This window comes from Eufriesea mexicana, unplaced genomic scaffold (genome assembly GCF_001483705.2).
Source record: "Eufriesea mexicana isolate 0111107269 unplaced genomic scaffold, ASM148370v2 scaffold994, whole genome shotgun sequence".
Taxonomy (NCBI): domain Eukaryota; kingdom Metazoa; phylum Arthropoda; class Insecta; order Hymenoptera; family Apidae; genus Eufriesea; species Eufriesea mexicana.
Genome location: NW_016909129.1, coordinates 39988 through 56708, shown reverse-complemented (window position 1 = coordinate 56708; position 16721 = coordinate 39988). Strand labels below are relative to the sequence as shown.

Genomic DNA, 16721 nt, shown 5'->3' with positions numbered 1-16721 from the left:
CGCACGATAAATGGCCAACGTTGATTGCAAGGTTAACGAAACACCTGTGATCCGTGAAAGAATTTATTCGCCGCGAGATGTACTACGATAATCAGTGCTGCGTCGTGAGGTAGATAAATCGAGTAAACTAAAGGAAATGAAGTTAAACGCAAATATTAGGTATAACATATTTATTACAGCTTATTGTCGTATTTGTTTGTACAGATAGCACGTTAGCGCTGTTGTCCGCCTTAAATTAACTCCTGGCTTATCATCTGCTTTATTTCCGTTTTGGAAACCTTCCCCGTGTTGGTACACGGAATGTTCTTCACGAATTTTATGCCGCCCATTTTGTAGAAATATGGTAAATTATTCTCGCAGTAGGTCATTAATTCTGCTTCCGTTATCTAAGATGTTCGATTCGATGGAAAAGAACCAGGTTAGCACGTGTTTCTCTGTTCAAATAGTTATTTATCTCTCTGCAATGCGATAAATACCTCTTTGCCCGGCAACGGGATCACAACGGCAAACGGAAGATCTCCCTCGACGTCTGCGGGTATCGGTACCACCACGCTTTGGTACACCGCCGGGTGCATGTCAAGAACAGCCTCTATCTCCGAAACCGATAAACAGCATTCTTTGTATTTGATAAATTCAGAGAGTCTGCCAACTATGAAGATCTCGCCATTTTCGTCGTAGTAGCCGATGTCGTTCATGTGTAACCACCCTGCGAACGAAACAAAATGGAGAATTGTCACGTACGAGCTACGCTGTCAGCGGTCAACGCTTTTGAACTACGCTAAGATAGACCTTCCGAATCGATGGCCTTTGCGGTAGCTGTCTGATTCTTCCGATACCCGTTCATTTGCGCGGTCGTCTTCACGCAGATTTCTCCCTGTTCATTCGCACCCAACGTCCTCCCCGTTTCCGGACAAACTATCTTCACTTTGACACCTTCCCAGACGTAACCAACGCTGCCGGGTGTGCATCCCTTCAGTTGCTGAGTAAGACAGATGCCGGCGTCGGTCGACCCTGAAAAAACAGTTTCTTAACGTCTTCCCGATTTCGCGCGATTTACGTCACCGATGCATATACGATGCCTGTGTACCGTAGGTTTGCCAGATATTTATTCGCGGTAATTGTTCGATTAAACTCTTGTGCACTTCCTGACTGAAAGCCGATCCACCAAACACGATGGTTTTCAAGTCCGTCGACGCATAGTTTTCTGCCAGTTTGTGTTTGTAAATCTTTCTTAGCTGGTTGCTGTCTACCAAATAGTACTCCACCTGCGGATACAAGCAAACTTTCCGTCACTTCCTCGAATCTCGTATTCGTCTGCGTTTCCTAAGATTTTGCCGTTATCCACCTTGTATTTCTTGATTATGTCGTAGTAATAGTTGGCGTCTTTCTCATCCACGGTCACGATTCTCGTCGAGTTGCAACGGATGCACTTCAACATGTAGATGAAGTAAGGAATCCAGCGAAAGGCAGTGGCGCATAGGCAAACTTTATGATGCTTGACGCTCCTCGTGTAGACTGGATGCAGCAACGTCCTCATCGACAGGTGAGATAACTCCGCTATTTTCGGCGTACCCGTTGATCCCGATGTACTGATCAATAGAGCTGGCGCTCTCGGATTGTCGATCCTCTCGCAACGGAAATTTTCTACCTCGTTCGTAGTTTGTTCCATCAAAATTTCATACAATGACTCTTCGTTGGGAATACCGTCTTCGAAAACGACTCTCTGTATATTCATATTCAACTCGGCTTGGGCGTTGCTGAAATCGTTCACGGCAAACCCGTGTATGAAGATTACCCGTGGCGTTATCAGTGATAGAAAATTACGGCAGACTCCTGCAAAGTATTTAGCGGTGATTGGAATCTGCGCGAGTCGAGACAGCTGTCAGGTTTGAAAACGAGAGCAAAGAGCAGAATTATTTACGAAGAGGCAACGTGTGGTGTTCGACGGCGCATACGGCACCGATGTACAAGCACGCCAAGAAAGGAACGTAGGCATCGAGGCAGGAAAAGGTGCACACTGCCACTGTATCTCCACGCTTGACACCTTGTTTTCTCAACCAAATCGCGCACCTCATGCTTTTATCCGCCATTTCCTCGTACGTAAGTTGCTTTCCCGTAGATGCCTCTATCTGAAATACAAATTGACGAACGTCAGTTGTTAGATGACGCACGGAAACGTTGAAAGGTATCGTACCTGTCCAATGAAATCTGGTTTACTCTTTAGCAGTTGTAGAACTATTTCTCCGGCGTTGAGAGTGCTTTCGGGAAATACCAATTCGTTGCCCACCAGCACCTTGTCCTTCACCTGGAACGTCCTTTGCTAAACGCGATAAACAGAATAGAAGTTTTAGAAATTTTAGAATTTCGTCCTAGCTTTCCTTCCACTTTCTTTCGCAATATTCCTTGTTACTGACTTGCATCATCTTCGGGTTCGTATTCGTTCTCGTCATTTTCGACTAGCTTTTCTCACGTATCAGCAACGGGAAATTTTTTAGACGATCTCGTATTTGTACCTTGTACCCCACGAATTGTCAATGACTCTGCTCGTCGAAACAGTTGATTTCGGCTATATAACAGTATACCGAGATAACATTTAATATCTCCAGTACCTCCAAATGTTTGCCTTTTTATCTCATTTCGTAAGAGTAGGTAGTAATCAATTGATAAACTACAATACATCGACGATCGATTCGAAATACGCGTTTCTCGATTTTGTAAATATTTAATTGTAATGTTTAATAACATTCATTCGCGTACTTTTTAATTAAGTATGCAAACAGAATGAAATGTTACTAAAATTACAAATTTGCATTGTATTCGGTACACGTTATTATCATTACGCTCATACGTTAACGGTAATGGCAAATTGGAAATTACTGCGTGGAACGTACCTTTGTAGCTATCAGTTTATTTTGAAATATCTAACAATATTGATAATATTTCTGATATTCGTTCTACGTTTTGCTAACTACGTAATATCACCCGAGGTAATACGCTGCAGAATACGTCGATATTTTCAAGATATTAAAAAAAAAATGGGGGAAAAATTGGAAGGAAACGTTTACGCGTTTGTTGGGAACACGAATGAGAAACGTCACTGACCGACTAGTCCTTCGAGACGGCGTGGAAAGGACTTGCCCTACAATTTTCAGAGGTCCTTATATATGCTTAATTTTTGGTGCGGCCAAGGTGGCCGTTGCCCCATAACGAATGTTCGGACTTTGTGCGCGGAATGAAAGTAGAAATGAGTAAGCTGTTTTGAACCTTGATGTTGGCCTGCGTTTATCAACTAGGTCATTTTAACGACTAAGTGTCAACGGATAGTTGGTCACCCAACGCGTATCTCTTTAACGAGATAAGATTGATTTGTGCGCAGAATAAAAGTCCGATGATATTTGCCAATCGAAATCACCGTACCTCCCTTGAATACGTATATACTTTCGGCGATTATCCGATAGAAAGATCGATTTAATTAGTGTCAGCGCGTCTCTTTTTCCGTTGGTTGCACGATAAAAGCGCAAGGACATCTCGCGAACGGTCCACGGGTCCGGCAGCTCTTGAAACAGTAGGAAAAAGGTGAACTTTCGCGACACGTTAATCCATTACGGTTGCCAGAATCTACGAATTTTGCTGACGTTGAGAAAGGTCTCACCGTTATCTCGAATTGCTGATAGTCAGGCGTATATTAAGGGATTACGCGATCGCAGGAGCGGCACGTCGATCTTTTCCCTTTCTCGTATAATTCGTATTAATTTTAGCGAAATTAAGCTTCTTTTCGCGCTAACGAATTTATTCGATCCCATTGGTAATTTGCACAAATGCTTCGGTATATCTGTAATTATCGGCGATGCAATCGGACAGTGCAAATAGTACGATACATCGGAGCGTTAACGATAATTCGCGTTATTGTTTAGGAAGTATCGGATTTATTTGTTGACTTATATGCAAACAGTGTATGTAAATCTATGGCAAATAATATAACGTGTTTTTCTTATTAAAATCGATGCGTCGTGGACGTTGTTTCGAAATGTCCTGTACCATAGATTTTCAGCAATTGGTCGACGTAAATTTTTCACTTATCGATACCGCGGTAAAAGTGGGTCGAAAGTATTAGTATTCTCATTGCTGTTATTATATTCGATATTATCGTGCGTCGAAAATATAACATTGTATCGAACGTTATCTATAATTTATTTATGTCATTATCTGTATGATAATGTGACTATATTATTCTATACATAACAACGTATATCTGCGAACGAGATTACTTCTAAAGATTATCGGGGCGAGTTTTAATTAAAATCACGCCGTTAATCTTTAGAAGATAAATGCGCGGTTGATCGGCAACAATACGAGCAACGTTTAATACGAAAGATTCGGGCGAAAGAAAAGTGCAAATAGGGAATAAAATTGCACGGTGATAATAGCGTAGATAAAAATTGATCGAAGGCAACGACGAGAGCAACCGTGAAACTCATTCGTCCGATTGCTGGAACCGAAGCAAACGTGCAAATCTAATCTGAAATCCATTTTTCGAGATTGATGCAATGCAAATCCAGCGAGAGACGGACGACGATTCGCGCAGCCGTTACAGGAGAAAAGCTCGATCGCATAACACTCGTACCGTGTGATATTTTTTCCTATGCTCGTAAAATATCACTGCCACCGTATCTTTTATCTGGAGTGGGGTGGTATCGTTTGAATCTGGGGAAAGCCAGATTTAACGATTATTTCCACGATGATTTTGCTGCGAGAAAGGAACGCGTGAAAAATACGGAGCGTGTGTATGGAAATTGGCCATAAACTTTCAACTTTCGTGTCCCGCGTACCGCTGCGAATCGCGTGATTAATATTTTCCCAAATACCTTTGAAAACGTCTAGATAACGCTGGTAAATCCGCTCCGCGTTATACGCGCGTGATTCTCGTTTTCTCGTTTACGCGTATTACCTACATCCAGTAGTTCCATATGTAAAGTGTCATCTGTCGCTTCGCGACACCGAGTCATTTGTCGGTTCAAGACTTTTTATCAAGATCTTCAATCGAATTTGAAATTCGTCGCTAAGATGCTTAGCTGGCTGTGTCATGAATTTCCAACGCGCTCGTAAAGAACAAGTTTCAGGAGGAAAGCTTCCAGCAAGTTAGACGTGACTCTTGTTGGCAGCGACATTGCGAGATTTCATATTTCTCACACCCGTGAGTGCACGCTCGTTTCTTGGATCTCTTATCTTCTCCATGCTCATACGTTAACGGTAATGGCAAATTGGAAATTACTGCGTGGAACGTACCTTTGTAGCTATCAGTTTATTTTGAAATATCTAACAATATTGATAATATTTCTGATATTCGTTCTACGTTTTGCTAACTACGTAATATCACCCGAGGTAATACGCTGCAGAATACGTCGATATTTTCAAGATATTAAAAAAAAAATGGGGGAAAAATTGGAAGGAAACGTTTACGCGTTTGTTGGGAACACGAATGAGAAACGTCACTGACCGACTAGTCCTTCGAGACGGCGTGGAAAGGACTTGCCCTACAATTTTCAGAGGTCCTTATATATGCTTAATTTTTGGTGCGGCCAAGGTGGCCGTTGCCCCATAACGAATGTTCGGACTTTGTGCGCGGAATGAAAGTAGAAATGAGTAAGCTGTTTTGAACCTTGATGTTGGCCTGCGTTTATCAACTAGGTCATTTTAACGACTAAGTGTCAACGGATAGTTGGTCACCCAACGCGTATCTCTTTAACGAGATAAGATTGATTTGTGCGCAGAATAAAAGTCCGATGATATTTGCCAATCGAAATCACCGTACCTCCCTTGAATACGTATATACTTTCGGCGATTATCCGATAGAAAGATCGATTTAATTAGTGTCAGCGCGTCTCTTTTTCCGTTGGTTGCACGATAAAAGCGCAAGGACATCTCGCGAACGGTCCACGGGTCCGGCAGCTCTTGAAACAGTAGGAAAAAGGTGAACTTTCGCGACACGTTAATCCATTACGGTTGCCAGAATCTACGAATTTTGCTGACGTTGAGAAAGGTCTCACCGTTATCTCGAATTGCTGATAGTCAGGCGTATATTAAGGGATTACGCGATCGCAGGAGCGGCACGTCGATCTTTTCCCTTTCTCGTATAATTCGTATTAATTTTAGCGAAATTAAGCTTCTTTTCGCGCTAACGAATTTATTCGATCCCATTGGTAATTTGCACAAATGCTTCGGTATATCTGTAATTATCGGCGATGCAATCGGACAGTGCAAATAGTACGATACATCGGAGCGTTAACGATAATTCGCGTTATTGTTTAGGAAGTATCGGATTTATTTGTTGACTTATATGCAAACAGTGTATGTAAATCTATGGCAAATAATATAACGTGTTTTTCTTATTAAAATCGATGCGTCGTGGACGTTGTTTCGAAATGTCCTGTACCATAGATTTTCAGCAATTGGTCGACGTAAATTTTTCACTTATCGATACCGCGGTAAAAGTGGGTCGAAAGTATTAGTATTCTCATTGCTGTTATTATATTCGATATTATCGTGCGTCGAAAATATAACATTGTATCGAACGTTATCTATAATTTATTTATGTCATTATCTGTATGATAATGTGACTATATTATTCTATACATAACAACGTATATCTGCGAACGAGATTACTTCTAAAGATTATCGGGGCGAGTTTTAATTAAAATCACGCCGTTAATCTTTAGAAGATAAATGCGCGGTTGATCGGCAACAATACGAGCAACGTTTAATACGAAAGATTCGGGCGAAAGAAAAGTGCAAATAGGGAATAAAATTGCACGGTGATAATAGCGTAGATAAAAATTGATCGAAGGCAACGACGAGAGCAACCGTGAAACTCATTCGTCCGATTGCTGGAACCGAAGCAAACGTGCAAATCTAATCTGAAATCCATTTTTCGAGATTGATGCAATGCAAATCCAGCGAGAGACGGACGACGATTCGCGCAGCCGTTACAGGAGAAAAGCTCGATCGCATAACACTCGTACCGTGTGATATTTTTTCCTATGCTCGTAAAATATCACTGCCACCGTATCTTTTATCTGGAGTGGGGTGGTATCGTTTGAATCTGGGGAAAGCCAGATTTAACGATTATTTCCACGATGATTTTGCTGCGAGAAAGGAACGCGTGAAAAATACGGAGCGTGTGTATGGAAATTGGCCATAAACTTTCAACTTTCGTGTCCCGCGTACCGCTGCGAATCGCGTGATTAATATTTTCCCAAATACCTTTGAAAACGTCTAGATAACGCTGGTAAATCCGCTCCGCGTTATACGCGCGTGATTCTCGTTTTCTCGTTTACGCGTATTACCTACATCCAGTAGTTCCATATGTAAAGTGTCATCTGTCGCTTCGCGACACCGAGTCATTTGTCGGTTCAAGACTTTTTATCAAGATCTTCAATCGAATTTGAAATTCGTCGCTAAGATGCTTAGCTGGCTGTGTCATGAATTTCCAACGCGCTCGTAAAGAACAAGTTTCAGGAGGAAAGCTTCCAGCAAGTTAGACGTGACTCTTGTTGGCAGCGACATTGCGAGATTTCATATTTCTCACACCCGTGAGTGCACGCTCGTTTCTTGGATCTCTTATCTTCTCCAGATTCTTATCCTTTTGCCGTACCTGTCACGTCTCGCTTTTCTCTCTCTCTCTCTCTCTCTCTCTCTCCCTCTTTAGATTCTTATCCTTTTGCCGTACCTGTCACGTCTCGCTTTTCTCTCTCTCTCTCTCTCTCTCTCGCCCTCTCGTTCTCTCTCCGTCAAATTTTATGACGCCCGACAATCGTCCTCGGTAGTTTTACATGCGATTTATCCCGCAAACGGTCGCATTTGCACGTTTAGCGACACGCACTGGCATCAATTATACCTGGCTCGTGGCAAATATTAGAAGCGTCATTAGGAGGAAATTTCAGTACATCTGCTGTCGTTATTGATTCATATCCCGTGTATGATGGAAGTCCATTAGAGGATTCGGAAAATTTCGTGTAATATATTCCCTCCGAGCGATTTGAGTTTGCTCGTGCGTGGCATAGATTGCGATTTATGTATATCCCTGCTCGTAAAAATGCAGCTGTCGTCGTATGTATGTATACTTGCGTCGGTGACCGGTATTCCAAGAGGAACTCGCAAATCGATCAGCAAAAAAACTTCATTAAACGCCATGCGAACACGTTTAAACTGCGAGCTGGATGTCATTTGCGCGACAGATTTCGTTCGCCCGCTTCGGAGGTTTTACGAAATTGGTAATTTTATTAACAATCGTTGCCTTTAACGCAACAGTCTGACGGAAGTTCGTACCCTTAAACTCCGGCATCTAACCACGAGCTAGTTATCGATAGTTTTGACAACATTATGCGAAACGTCGAATACTGTGATTCAGGCGGTTCAACTTTGGTTGGTGTCGGAGAAAGTTCGTCAGCCGCAAAATATAGGTAACAGTTAATTATTATTACGCGTTATCGCTGCTTTTGTCAGTTGCGAAAGGGGCTGTTTCTCGTCCCCGAAACACGTAGTTTACCGCAATTTCCGATTGTCGTAAACGAGGAGAATCGATCGGCGTAAATTAATAAACTAATTCATCGCGGTAGCTCGTCTAACGAGCAGATGATATTCCAGCAAGGACACACGCGCTAATAAAGCATCGATCTTGATAACTCGTCGATAGAATATCACGGTCTCCGCTAAACTCTGCGTCAGTGGTATCTCGAACGTAGACCTAGGCTAATCGAATCATGCCGGACGACACCTCCGAGTTCTAACTAATTTATGAATGCGGTAACCTAACACAAGATTGCACTATGTGCCAGAAGGTTCCTACTGTTCCAGCTTTTCCTAACCCTCCAACTTTCCCGCGACATCGATATCCCTGCTCTTAACCTTTTTCCCACTTCCAGCTTTCGGTTTCTTCATTTTTCCTTGTCTCGCGGAACACCCAACTTTTAACTTTCTACTTCATTATTTTTCATTCCACTCCTACCTTGTACCTTCTTTGTCTCTCGTTCCGGCGAATCGCCCAGTGTCCATTTTCGTTCGAGCTAATCGAATATGGCGGTTAACGTTGATAATTTGAATCAATGCACAGCTGCGGCAGATAATAACAGGATACGAGGTAATCGGGATAATGTCGAGCATAGTACTCGAAGATTTAGAGCAAGCGCGCTTAAACAGAGTTAGTATGCCGAAACGCGACATTCAACAACCCCAAATAGTCTCCGTCGGTATAACTCTGCTTTGCAACCAAGCTTTCGATATCAAGTTAGCGAGCACGGGAAGAACGCGTTCAACTCGAAATACGATCGATCGACGACGCGACGTCGATTTCATTTTCGCAATTTTCGCAATTTTCGCAATTAAATCTTCCACGCGTTTATCGTTTAGAATTTTACACAGCCAGCGCTTTTCTCTCTCGATCGAAAGCATCGCGAGAAGAAGAAAGGCGGTCTTAAGGGGCGTCTTAGCCAGCAAATGACGAAATTGATCGGGTAAAGTTGGGAAATTTTTGGAGGTTTGGATGATCGGTCGGCGATACGTGGAAAAATCGGCGACCGGGATAGGTCGAAGTTCAAATTGAATTCGGGAATTGAACCGGAAAGAACTCGTGCGATGAAAATAAGGAAGGCTCGCGAGGATGACACTGGCTCCCTCTCGACGGGCAAATCCTCCGGGAAATCTAGGATTTCTCCACCCCACAGGTATATCCTTCCAGATCGTTGTCCCAAACCAGGTATCAAGGACAGCTCGTTGACCGTGGAATTGCTTGCACGCGTGTTCAACGCGCTTACGTATCTTCTAATTACTTGCTCTCCTAAGCTTCCGGCTATTTTCCCTTCCTACCGAGTTCTTCCCCTTTATCGCTCCATCGCGAAAGCTCCTAATTGAAATCAAGCCTCGCTTTAACGAACTGTCGCTCGCGTCTCGCTTGCATAATATACGCGTATTAAATACTACCTGCAGACTAAACGCGAATCTGAATGTCGATTCGAATATAATTTCGATGCGAATTCCGATTTCGATTTTATCGACGACGCTGCGTCTCGATTTACCTATTTGCATATTTTACGCGATCCACGCGTTGTTCTTTAGGGTCTTCGCCGCAAACTGGAAAACCGGAACGATTCAGCGATTGGCAAGTGAATATTTGGAGCATGTTTCCAGGGACAGAGAGTGTCGGAAAGTGGTCTAGATGTTGTTCGTATGATCGAGTAATTTCGCGTTTGCCGGCAAGTTGCTTCGGGAACGAGCAGAAACCCGTAGCCGAGGTCATTCGACTGGCTCAATTTCGCTAAGTAAAAGGATCTAGCCCGAACGAGCAACAACGCTCACCTCTGACCTCGGATCTTCCTGTTTTCTTCTACTTCGCCTCGGAGATAGTTCAGTGGTCGAATATACGAGCATTCGAGCGTCTAGCCCGCAACTTTCATCACCCTCCGCTTCATCTTCTCGCCGGATGACTCGGTCCGCCATTAATTTTCGTGAAGCCAGCGTTCCGTGGCCCCAATAAAGCCCAAGTTTCTCGATTCGCGATAAATTCTGGTATGACAACTATACAAGTAAATACGAATACCACTTTCGTTCCCGTTTTCCGACGAATCCGGCGAGTATCGGCAGTTGGAAAAATGGCAGCGTGATTTAAAGCGTCGGAAAATTTTTGGTCGTTAGAGGTTACGCCACGACGACGCTTCCTCTCGTTATCTTTGCTCGGAAGAAATCAAACGGTACCCTTGCATCGTGTGCTTCTAATTGTAATTACTCGCGCAACGTTGAAGACTTAGGTAAACGCGTTGGAAAAAAAGAGCAAAGAGAAGACAAAACGGTGCTTCAGCATGGTTGAACAATTCGAGAGAAGAGCTTTCAGCTGGAAGTGAGGATCTAGCACGCGTGTTTCGCTATTTTCTCCCCGATTCTCGAATTCCATTTGTCCGTATAGCCTCGGAACCATCATTCCGCCCGGCGAATTCACCGGTTTGCGAAAGGAACCGTTTAATTGCTGGCAGCAATTAAAGGTCCACGCTGGCCTATCGAAGAGTCGTATGTCGGCGGGATAATTTCCCTGTGGGTGAGCAATCAGCTTTACACAAGCAGCTATAATTCGATCGTTTCCCTGATTACACGGCCGAGTTGCACAGTTCTGTCTCGTTGCAGCCTCTTAGCTCGCCTCTTTGAACTCGCTTAATTGGCCACTTAAAAGCCAGGGGCAAAAATTCAATTTTCCCATCTCGAATGTTTGTCGGGAAGATCCGCTCGGAATTTCGCTACAATGGCTCGGAACAATTTTATTTTTCCTCGGATAAACAATCGCGATAATTAAACACGACCTTCCCAGTTAAAATTTACCGAGTCGGCGGATACAGAGATAAAGAGTAAATATCAACAGAGCAATTCCAACGCCACCCGTACTATTTAATCGAGTTAGTCGTAGAACCGTTTATACTCTAAGAAGAATGGTCATAAGACGAGACGAAAGTTCATAAGGACAAAGGTTACCGTGGCCAACAAAGGAACAACGCGGAACAAAGAATCCCTAAATTGGGAAGATTAGCAAGCAGCCAAGTTATTGTTCTCGCCGTGTCCATTAAACGTTGCCATTATAGAAATTTACGGAAACCTAACCCCTCCGGTCAGGGAGCTAGAAGAATATAGAGCAGCGAGAATAGCAGAAGGAGAAGGGGATGATAAGGGATAAAGGCAGGTGGCAGACGGGTCGACAGGGAACATAAAGCAGACTACGCTGCTGACTTTATGGATTCGATTATTCGCGCTTACTGCCCGACCAGCAGTTCTCTCGACCTAGGCTGTGGACGATGATCGCGAGCAAAGCAGCGGCAGAGAGAGACGGAGGGAGTTTCGTACTACCGGGCATAATTTAAATTTACAGCGAATGGACGGGACAAGCCGACGGGGGTTAGCCTGGAAGGTAGCTTAAAAACGAAGATGTCCGCACGCCTCGAGCTTTCGCTCTTTCGTCTCCTTGCTGCTCACCGGACGCTCGACGTGTTCCGGCCGTGGATGGCTCTTTGTTTACGCGAAGCGACACAGACGTGACTGTGGCCCTCGTGAACGATATCGATCGTAGACGCGGCCTATGCCGATCGTCTACGGAAACGAGAACGACGAGGAGAGATTTTTCTCGACGCGGAACGCTCCGTAGTTTTGTTTCCTTTCCCGGCTGCTCCGCCCTCTGCGCGCCGGTTTCCTTTCCTGGCAGAGGCAGAGGAAGACCGTCTGGAGCGGAAGTTGAAACGGCTGCGCGGAAAAATGGCGCCTTGCGACGGAAATTGGTACTTGCACCCTTTAATTTTAAGTTGATCGAAGAGATCGAGTCGCTCGACTATAAGGATCCGCTCCCGACTTTGGGTCGTAATAGCGTCTGTGGAAGACGAAGTTATATCCTGGCTTCGAGGAAAGCGAGGAAAATAAGAGCGTTGGACGTTGCCGTGGAAAAAGTAACTCGCCAGAGTCGATGTCGTTTTTAGACAGGTTGATCCGCGAATCGCGGAACGCGTGCAACCAAGATTGCACGCGAGGATCGAGCCGTCGCGAGAACGAAGAAACCAGGCGGAAGCATTTCGTTGCGCGTAATCCAGCGTGGAAGCAGCGAGTTAGCAAGACGAGCTTCCTTTCGAGACAACCATTCGTGGACACAGGGGGATTAGCATAGGAATTACTTCCGACTGGACGGTAAAGTCCAAGCAAAACCTTCAAAGCCAAAACGAAGTTTCGTTCCGTGCTCCGCGCAGAGCGGGGTGTATTTCCACGGAGGAAATTGGCACGCGCTGTCGAACTATCGAAGAGAACGGGTCAGCCTCGTATTATTCCAATTCCAAGGGTCGATCTCTCACCTGCGATACACGCAGAGAGACTTATCAGACCCGATAGGTGATTCCAGCTTCGCCGAGTATATACTCCTCTTGGCAAGCTTCGAAGCTTTTACCGAGGGAATTGTTTGACGAAATGGCCGAATAGAAATCAAAGTTCGCCCCTTACGAATCGCTGGCCCCGACCAAACGAAACGAGCCTCCGTTACTCTCCTCGGAACGTGATACTCGAATATGGCTCGAATTCCTTTACGATCGAACTTTCATTTTTCCAAAGCTCCGTCCACCCACCACCACGGTCGGTCGTCCGTTCACGTCCAGCCCGAGTTTTCATCCACCCCCGACGCTTTAATGGACCGCGACGATGAGGTCCTTAGACGTTCGAACTCTCTCGGAATTGGTGGATAAACAGGAAACGACGCGAGTAGGGAATATGTAACGGGGACATCTGTCTCTGACGAGGAATAATATCACGCGAAACGGCGTTTCGAATAGCGCGTAAGAGGTCGAGGGGATAAATCTTATTACGCGAAGCGGTTGATCGTCGTTTCGCGATCGAGGGAATCTGGCGGAGAAGATCGATGCGGGATTCGAAACGGAACCGAGCGACAGAGGGAGTCTGCGCTTAGCCGGGACGAGAACGACGAAGACGATGAGGGGAAGCGAGATGGAAAAGTGGCGAGAAGGGGTGGCAAATCGAGAAGAAACGCGGAGGAATATTAACGTCGTCGCACGTTAATATTCCTGCTTTATATCGAATCGGGCGAGACAAAGTAAAAAAGTTTTCGCAGAGGGAAAATGCGAGTGACGCCGTTTCCTCTCCTTTATTAGGCATCCTTCCAGCGACCGAGGAATCGAGTTAACGGCGCTTCTTCTCTACGGTAATACGATAATTAGCGTCGCCGTGAGACGGAAAACGCCCCCTCCTCTTCTTCCAAGGCTATGATTCGCGCGAATTCCGTGAAGAAGATTCCAGCGTCTCGCGTTTTTGCGCGTTTTTCGAAATTTCATTCCATTCCGTACCGTCGGCGTTTCCTTTCGTAGTACCCTCCCCGATGTATTTACTTCCTGCTACCTATTTCCGGTGTAATAAAAGAAAAGCTCGGTTGCCGGCTGCGAGCGGTCGGAATCGAAATTCCCTACGGTTCGAGTTAGTTCCCGTCAGGGATAAATACGATTTCGTAGGTTCGAATTGCCTGCAACGTTTGCTACTTTCTCGGACCCGCGAGCCATCGATACGCCATCGGGAGCCGAAATTCGAAAGCGAGGAAACACGGGCACGGTTGCCCCGGTGTTGCAGAGAATAGGCGTTTTCGTAGTTAAAGCGATTTCGCGTTTCGCAAGCTACGATACGAAGAGAGATTTTGGTATATGGAAACGGACAAGAACGCGAAGCGGAGCGTATCTTTCGTGTTTCGCGTATTTCAACGAGCCGTTTATTTGCATATGCAACGAACGTACTCGAAGCAAACTTGGCTTCAGCGTACTTGTACCTCCCCGTATATATAAGTACCTTTGCAACCTGCTCTTTTATACGCGAGGAATCCGGTCTCGATGAGTTTCGGGTTAAATCTGAACGTTTCGCGTTCATTTCGAGCCACTCGTTTTCCGTCGTACATTCGAAATCACTCGCGTTCGACCTGCCCGCGCCACCTGCATTTTTACGCCGAGTTTGCCACCCGTGTTTCGATGAAACGTAATTACTGAACTTTGCAGCAACGCGCTCCGCGGATATTTCAACCGTCTCGGCGGAGGAAAAGAAAAATGTAACGCCTCCTTCGTTTTCCTTTTTCTCCGTGCTTTTTTCCCCCTTTTCTCCCTTTTTTTCCCTCTTTTCTTTTCTTCTTCTACTCCTTTCGTTCGTTAATCGCGCGAACCAGATGAAAGTCTTTGTTTGTTCGAGCGATTTAAATAGGAAACACATCGGAACGAGCCACAGAGCGTGCCGGTTGCTTCGATCCCACTCGACTCGGCAATTTCGTCTCCAAACGCCTGTGAAAATGTAAAGCTAACGAAAGGAGAAAGTACCTTGTTATTCTTCGTTCTTCGCCGGCAGCGGCGCGCACCGCCATTTCGCTTGGCGGCTGAGGTTTAAGCAAGAAGTGTTTTCAAAATTCACAGAACGAATAGCTGCTAAGCTCATTCTCGCTGCGCTTTCAGAGCTGCCTCGGCAACGTCTCTCATCAGCATCCGCCAATCCGGCATTTCCATTCCTCGGTTAAACGTGCTTTCTTTCTCCTACCCAACGTCTTCCTTCATCCCCGTTTCCGCTTACCCAGACATTCCTAGGCGCCTTGCGATTTCCCCGCCCTCGCTCTCTCTCTCTCTCTCTCTCTCTCTCTCTTTCTCCCTCTGCCCCTCTCTGTACCTGCGCGTACCTCTTTATCGCACTCTATTCTTCTTTTTGCTATATCGCGAATTGTCGCGCCATCCCCTGCCAACCCTTTTCCCCTTCTCACCCTTACTCCTTTGCACGCGCGCGAGGTACAGGATCAGCTCTCGACACCCTGGAAATTCTACCGCGCCGGCGAAACGTCTCGATATTAAAGGACCGCCATAAATTATAAGACCTCGCGTTCGTAGCTTCTCCTTATTTACTCCTTTCGTTCGTTTACTTCGCGTTTCTGGTCCAACATCGGCGCTACCCTCTCACCCTCGGCGTTCCTCTCTCGCGGCAATGGCTGTCGTCGCGCGGTGTGACATTCTAGTTGAACGGAACGGTATTTACTCGTAATGTCGTCCCGTCGCGGTGTACGCAGCAATTGGACCGTTGTTTCGCGGACAAACGTCGCGTTCGCGGCGCGAAATTATTACACGGGGGACTCTAACGAGTGGGAAAATTACGGAAGAACGCGTATCGGGGGCTGCAGATTTTCGGACGGAGCGTTTTCGAAATGGTGAAACGTAGCGAAATTTGCGCGCGGGAATGCCGTTAGAAAGGACGGACGTTTACTCCTGTTTTACGTTTTATTCGGAAAACAAAAATAGTGGAAAATCAGAGGTACGAACGCAGGAATTAGTGGGCCGTGGCTTGGATGCACGAACGTGAATTAAAGCTGACGTAATCGAGCTCGCGGCTCGGATGCGTACGGAAAAAAAGAGCGACAAGTTCGACGCGGATGCACGGATCGGTTCGAGTTTCAAATCCACTTTGACGAGGGAAAAGCGATTGAACCGCGACGGAATGCCGTGGATCCATCGTGGGTTTGATCGGACTGTCCGATGTATACGGATCATTCGGATACATTCGATTTGGCTGGGCGTGCGGGCAGACGTTGCTCGCGGGGCGCTAAGCAGATGAAATAAAGGTAAATTTATTTCGCGTGGTTTCTTCGTCCGGAATTTTACACCCGCACGCGCCCACTGCTGTGACGATTAATTAACGAGCGATGCGTCCTCTCCGCGCGTTTTCCATTACCCAACCGTTGTTCCAGCTTTCCACTGTTATTCGTTCACAGTTTCGAACATAACGCGCGCGGTACTCGCCCCGATACAGTTTTAACAAGCTTCGCTTTTAAGAGCGGCTCTCGCGACCGGCCGCTGCTAATGGGTTCAAGAAGCGTGCGGGTGTTTTCGTTTTGTAGTTCTCGCTTGCCACGTACGCGACAAAAATTCATCATCGATGATCGCGACGACATACACGTCGAGAATAAACACGCGTAATTGTCGACGCCACAAATGCTGGTCGTTAGTCGGACAGCTACCGGTGTTTATCGAACGAGTCGCTCGTACCGAGCGTTTTCTCTTCACCGATCATATTTTACACGCGATAAACGTTTGTCCGCATTCCATCGATAACACGCGAACGGATACCTTTCCGATCGTCGATTGGCCCATTGTAACCAGGCAGCGGTACATTATTTTCTTCCAAATGAATCT

General features: G+C 45.6%; 1 protein-coding gene across 1 annotated transcript; it reads right to left on the bottom strand.

Annotated features, from left to right (window-relative positions):
- Positions 1-230: 230 nt before the first annotated feature.
- LOC108547289 (4-coumarate--CoA ligase 1) lies at positions 231-2450 on the bottom strand. The gene is made up of 8 exons (XM_017899739.1): positions 2415-2450; positions 2195-2320; positions 1922-2129; positions 1346-1833; positions 1088-1265; positions 790-1011; positions 477-706; positions 231-386 (listed from the first exon to the last, which is right to left on the bottom strand). Exons 1-8 carry the CDS (start codon positions 2448-2450, stop codon positions 231-233), a joined length of 1644 nt encoding a protein of 547 aa, XP_017755228.1.
- Positions 2451-16721: the final 14271 nt, after the last annotated feature.

Coding starts and splice junctions, on each gene's coding strand:
- LOC108547289 (XM_017899739.1), bottom strand. CDS start 2,450: ATGACGAGAACGAATACGAACCCGAAGATGATGCAA. Junction 1,266..1,345: donor ACATAATCAAGAAATACAAG/GTGGATAACGGC, acceptor TTGTATCCGCAG/GTGGAGTACTATTTGGTAGA. Junction 707..789: donor AAAGGCCATCGATTCGGAAG/GTCTATCTTAGC, acceptor TTTCGTTCGCAG/GGTGGTTACACATGAACGAC.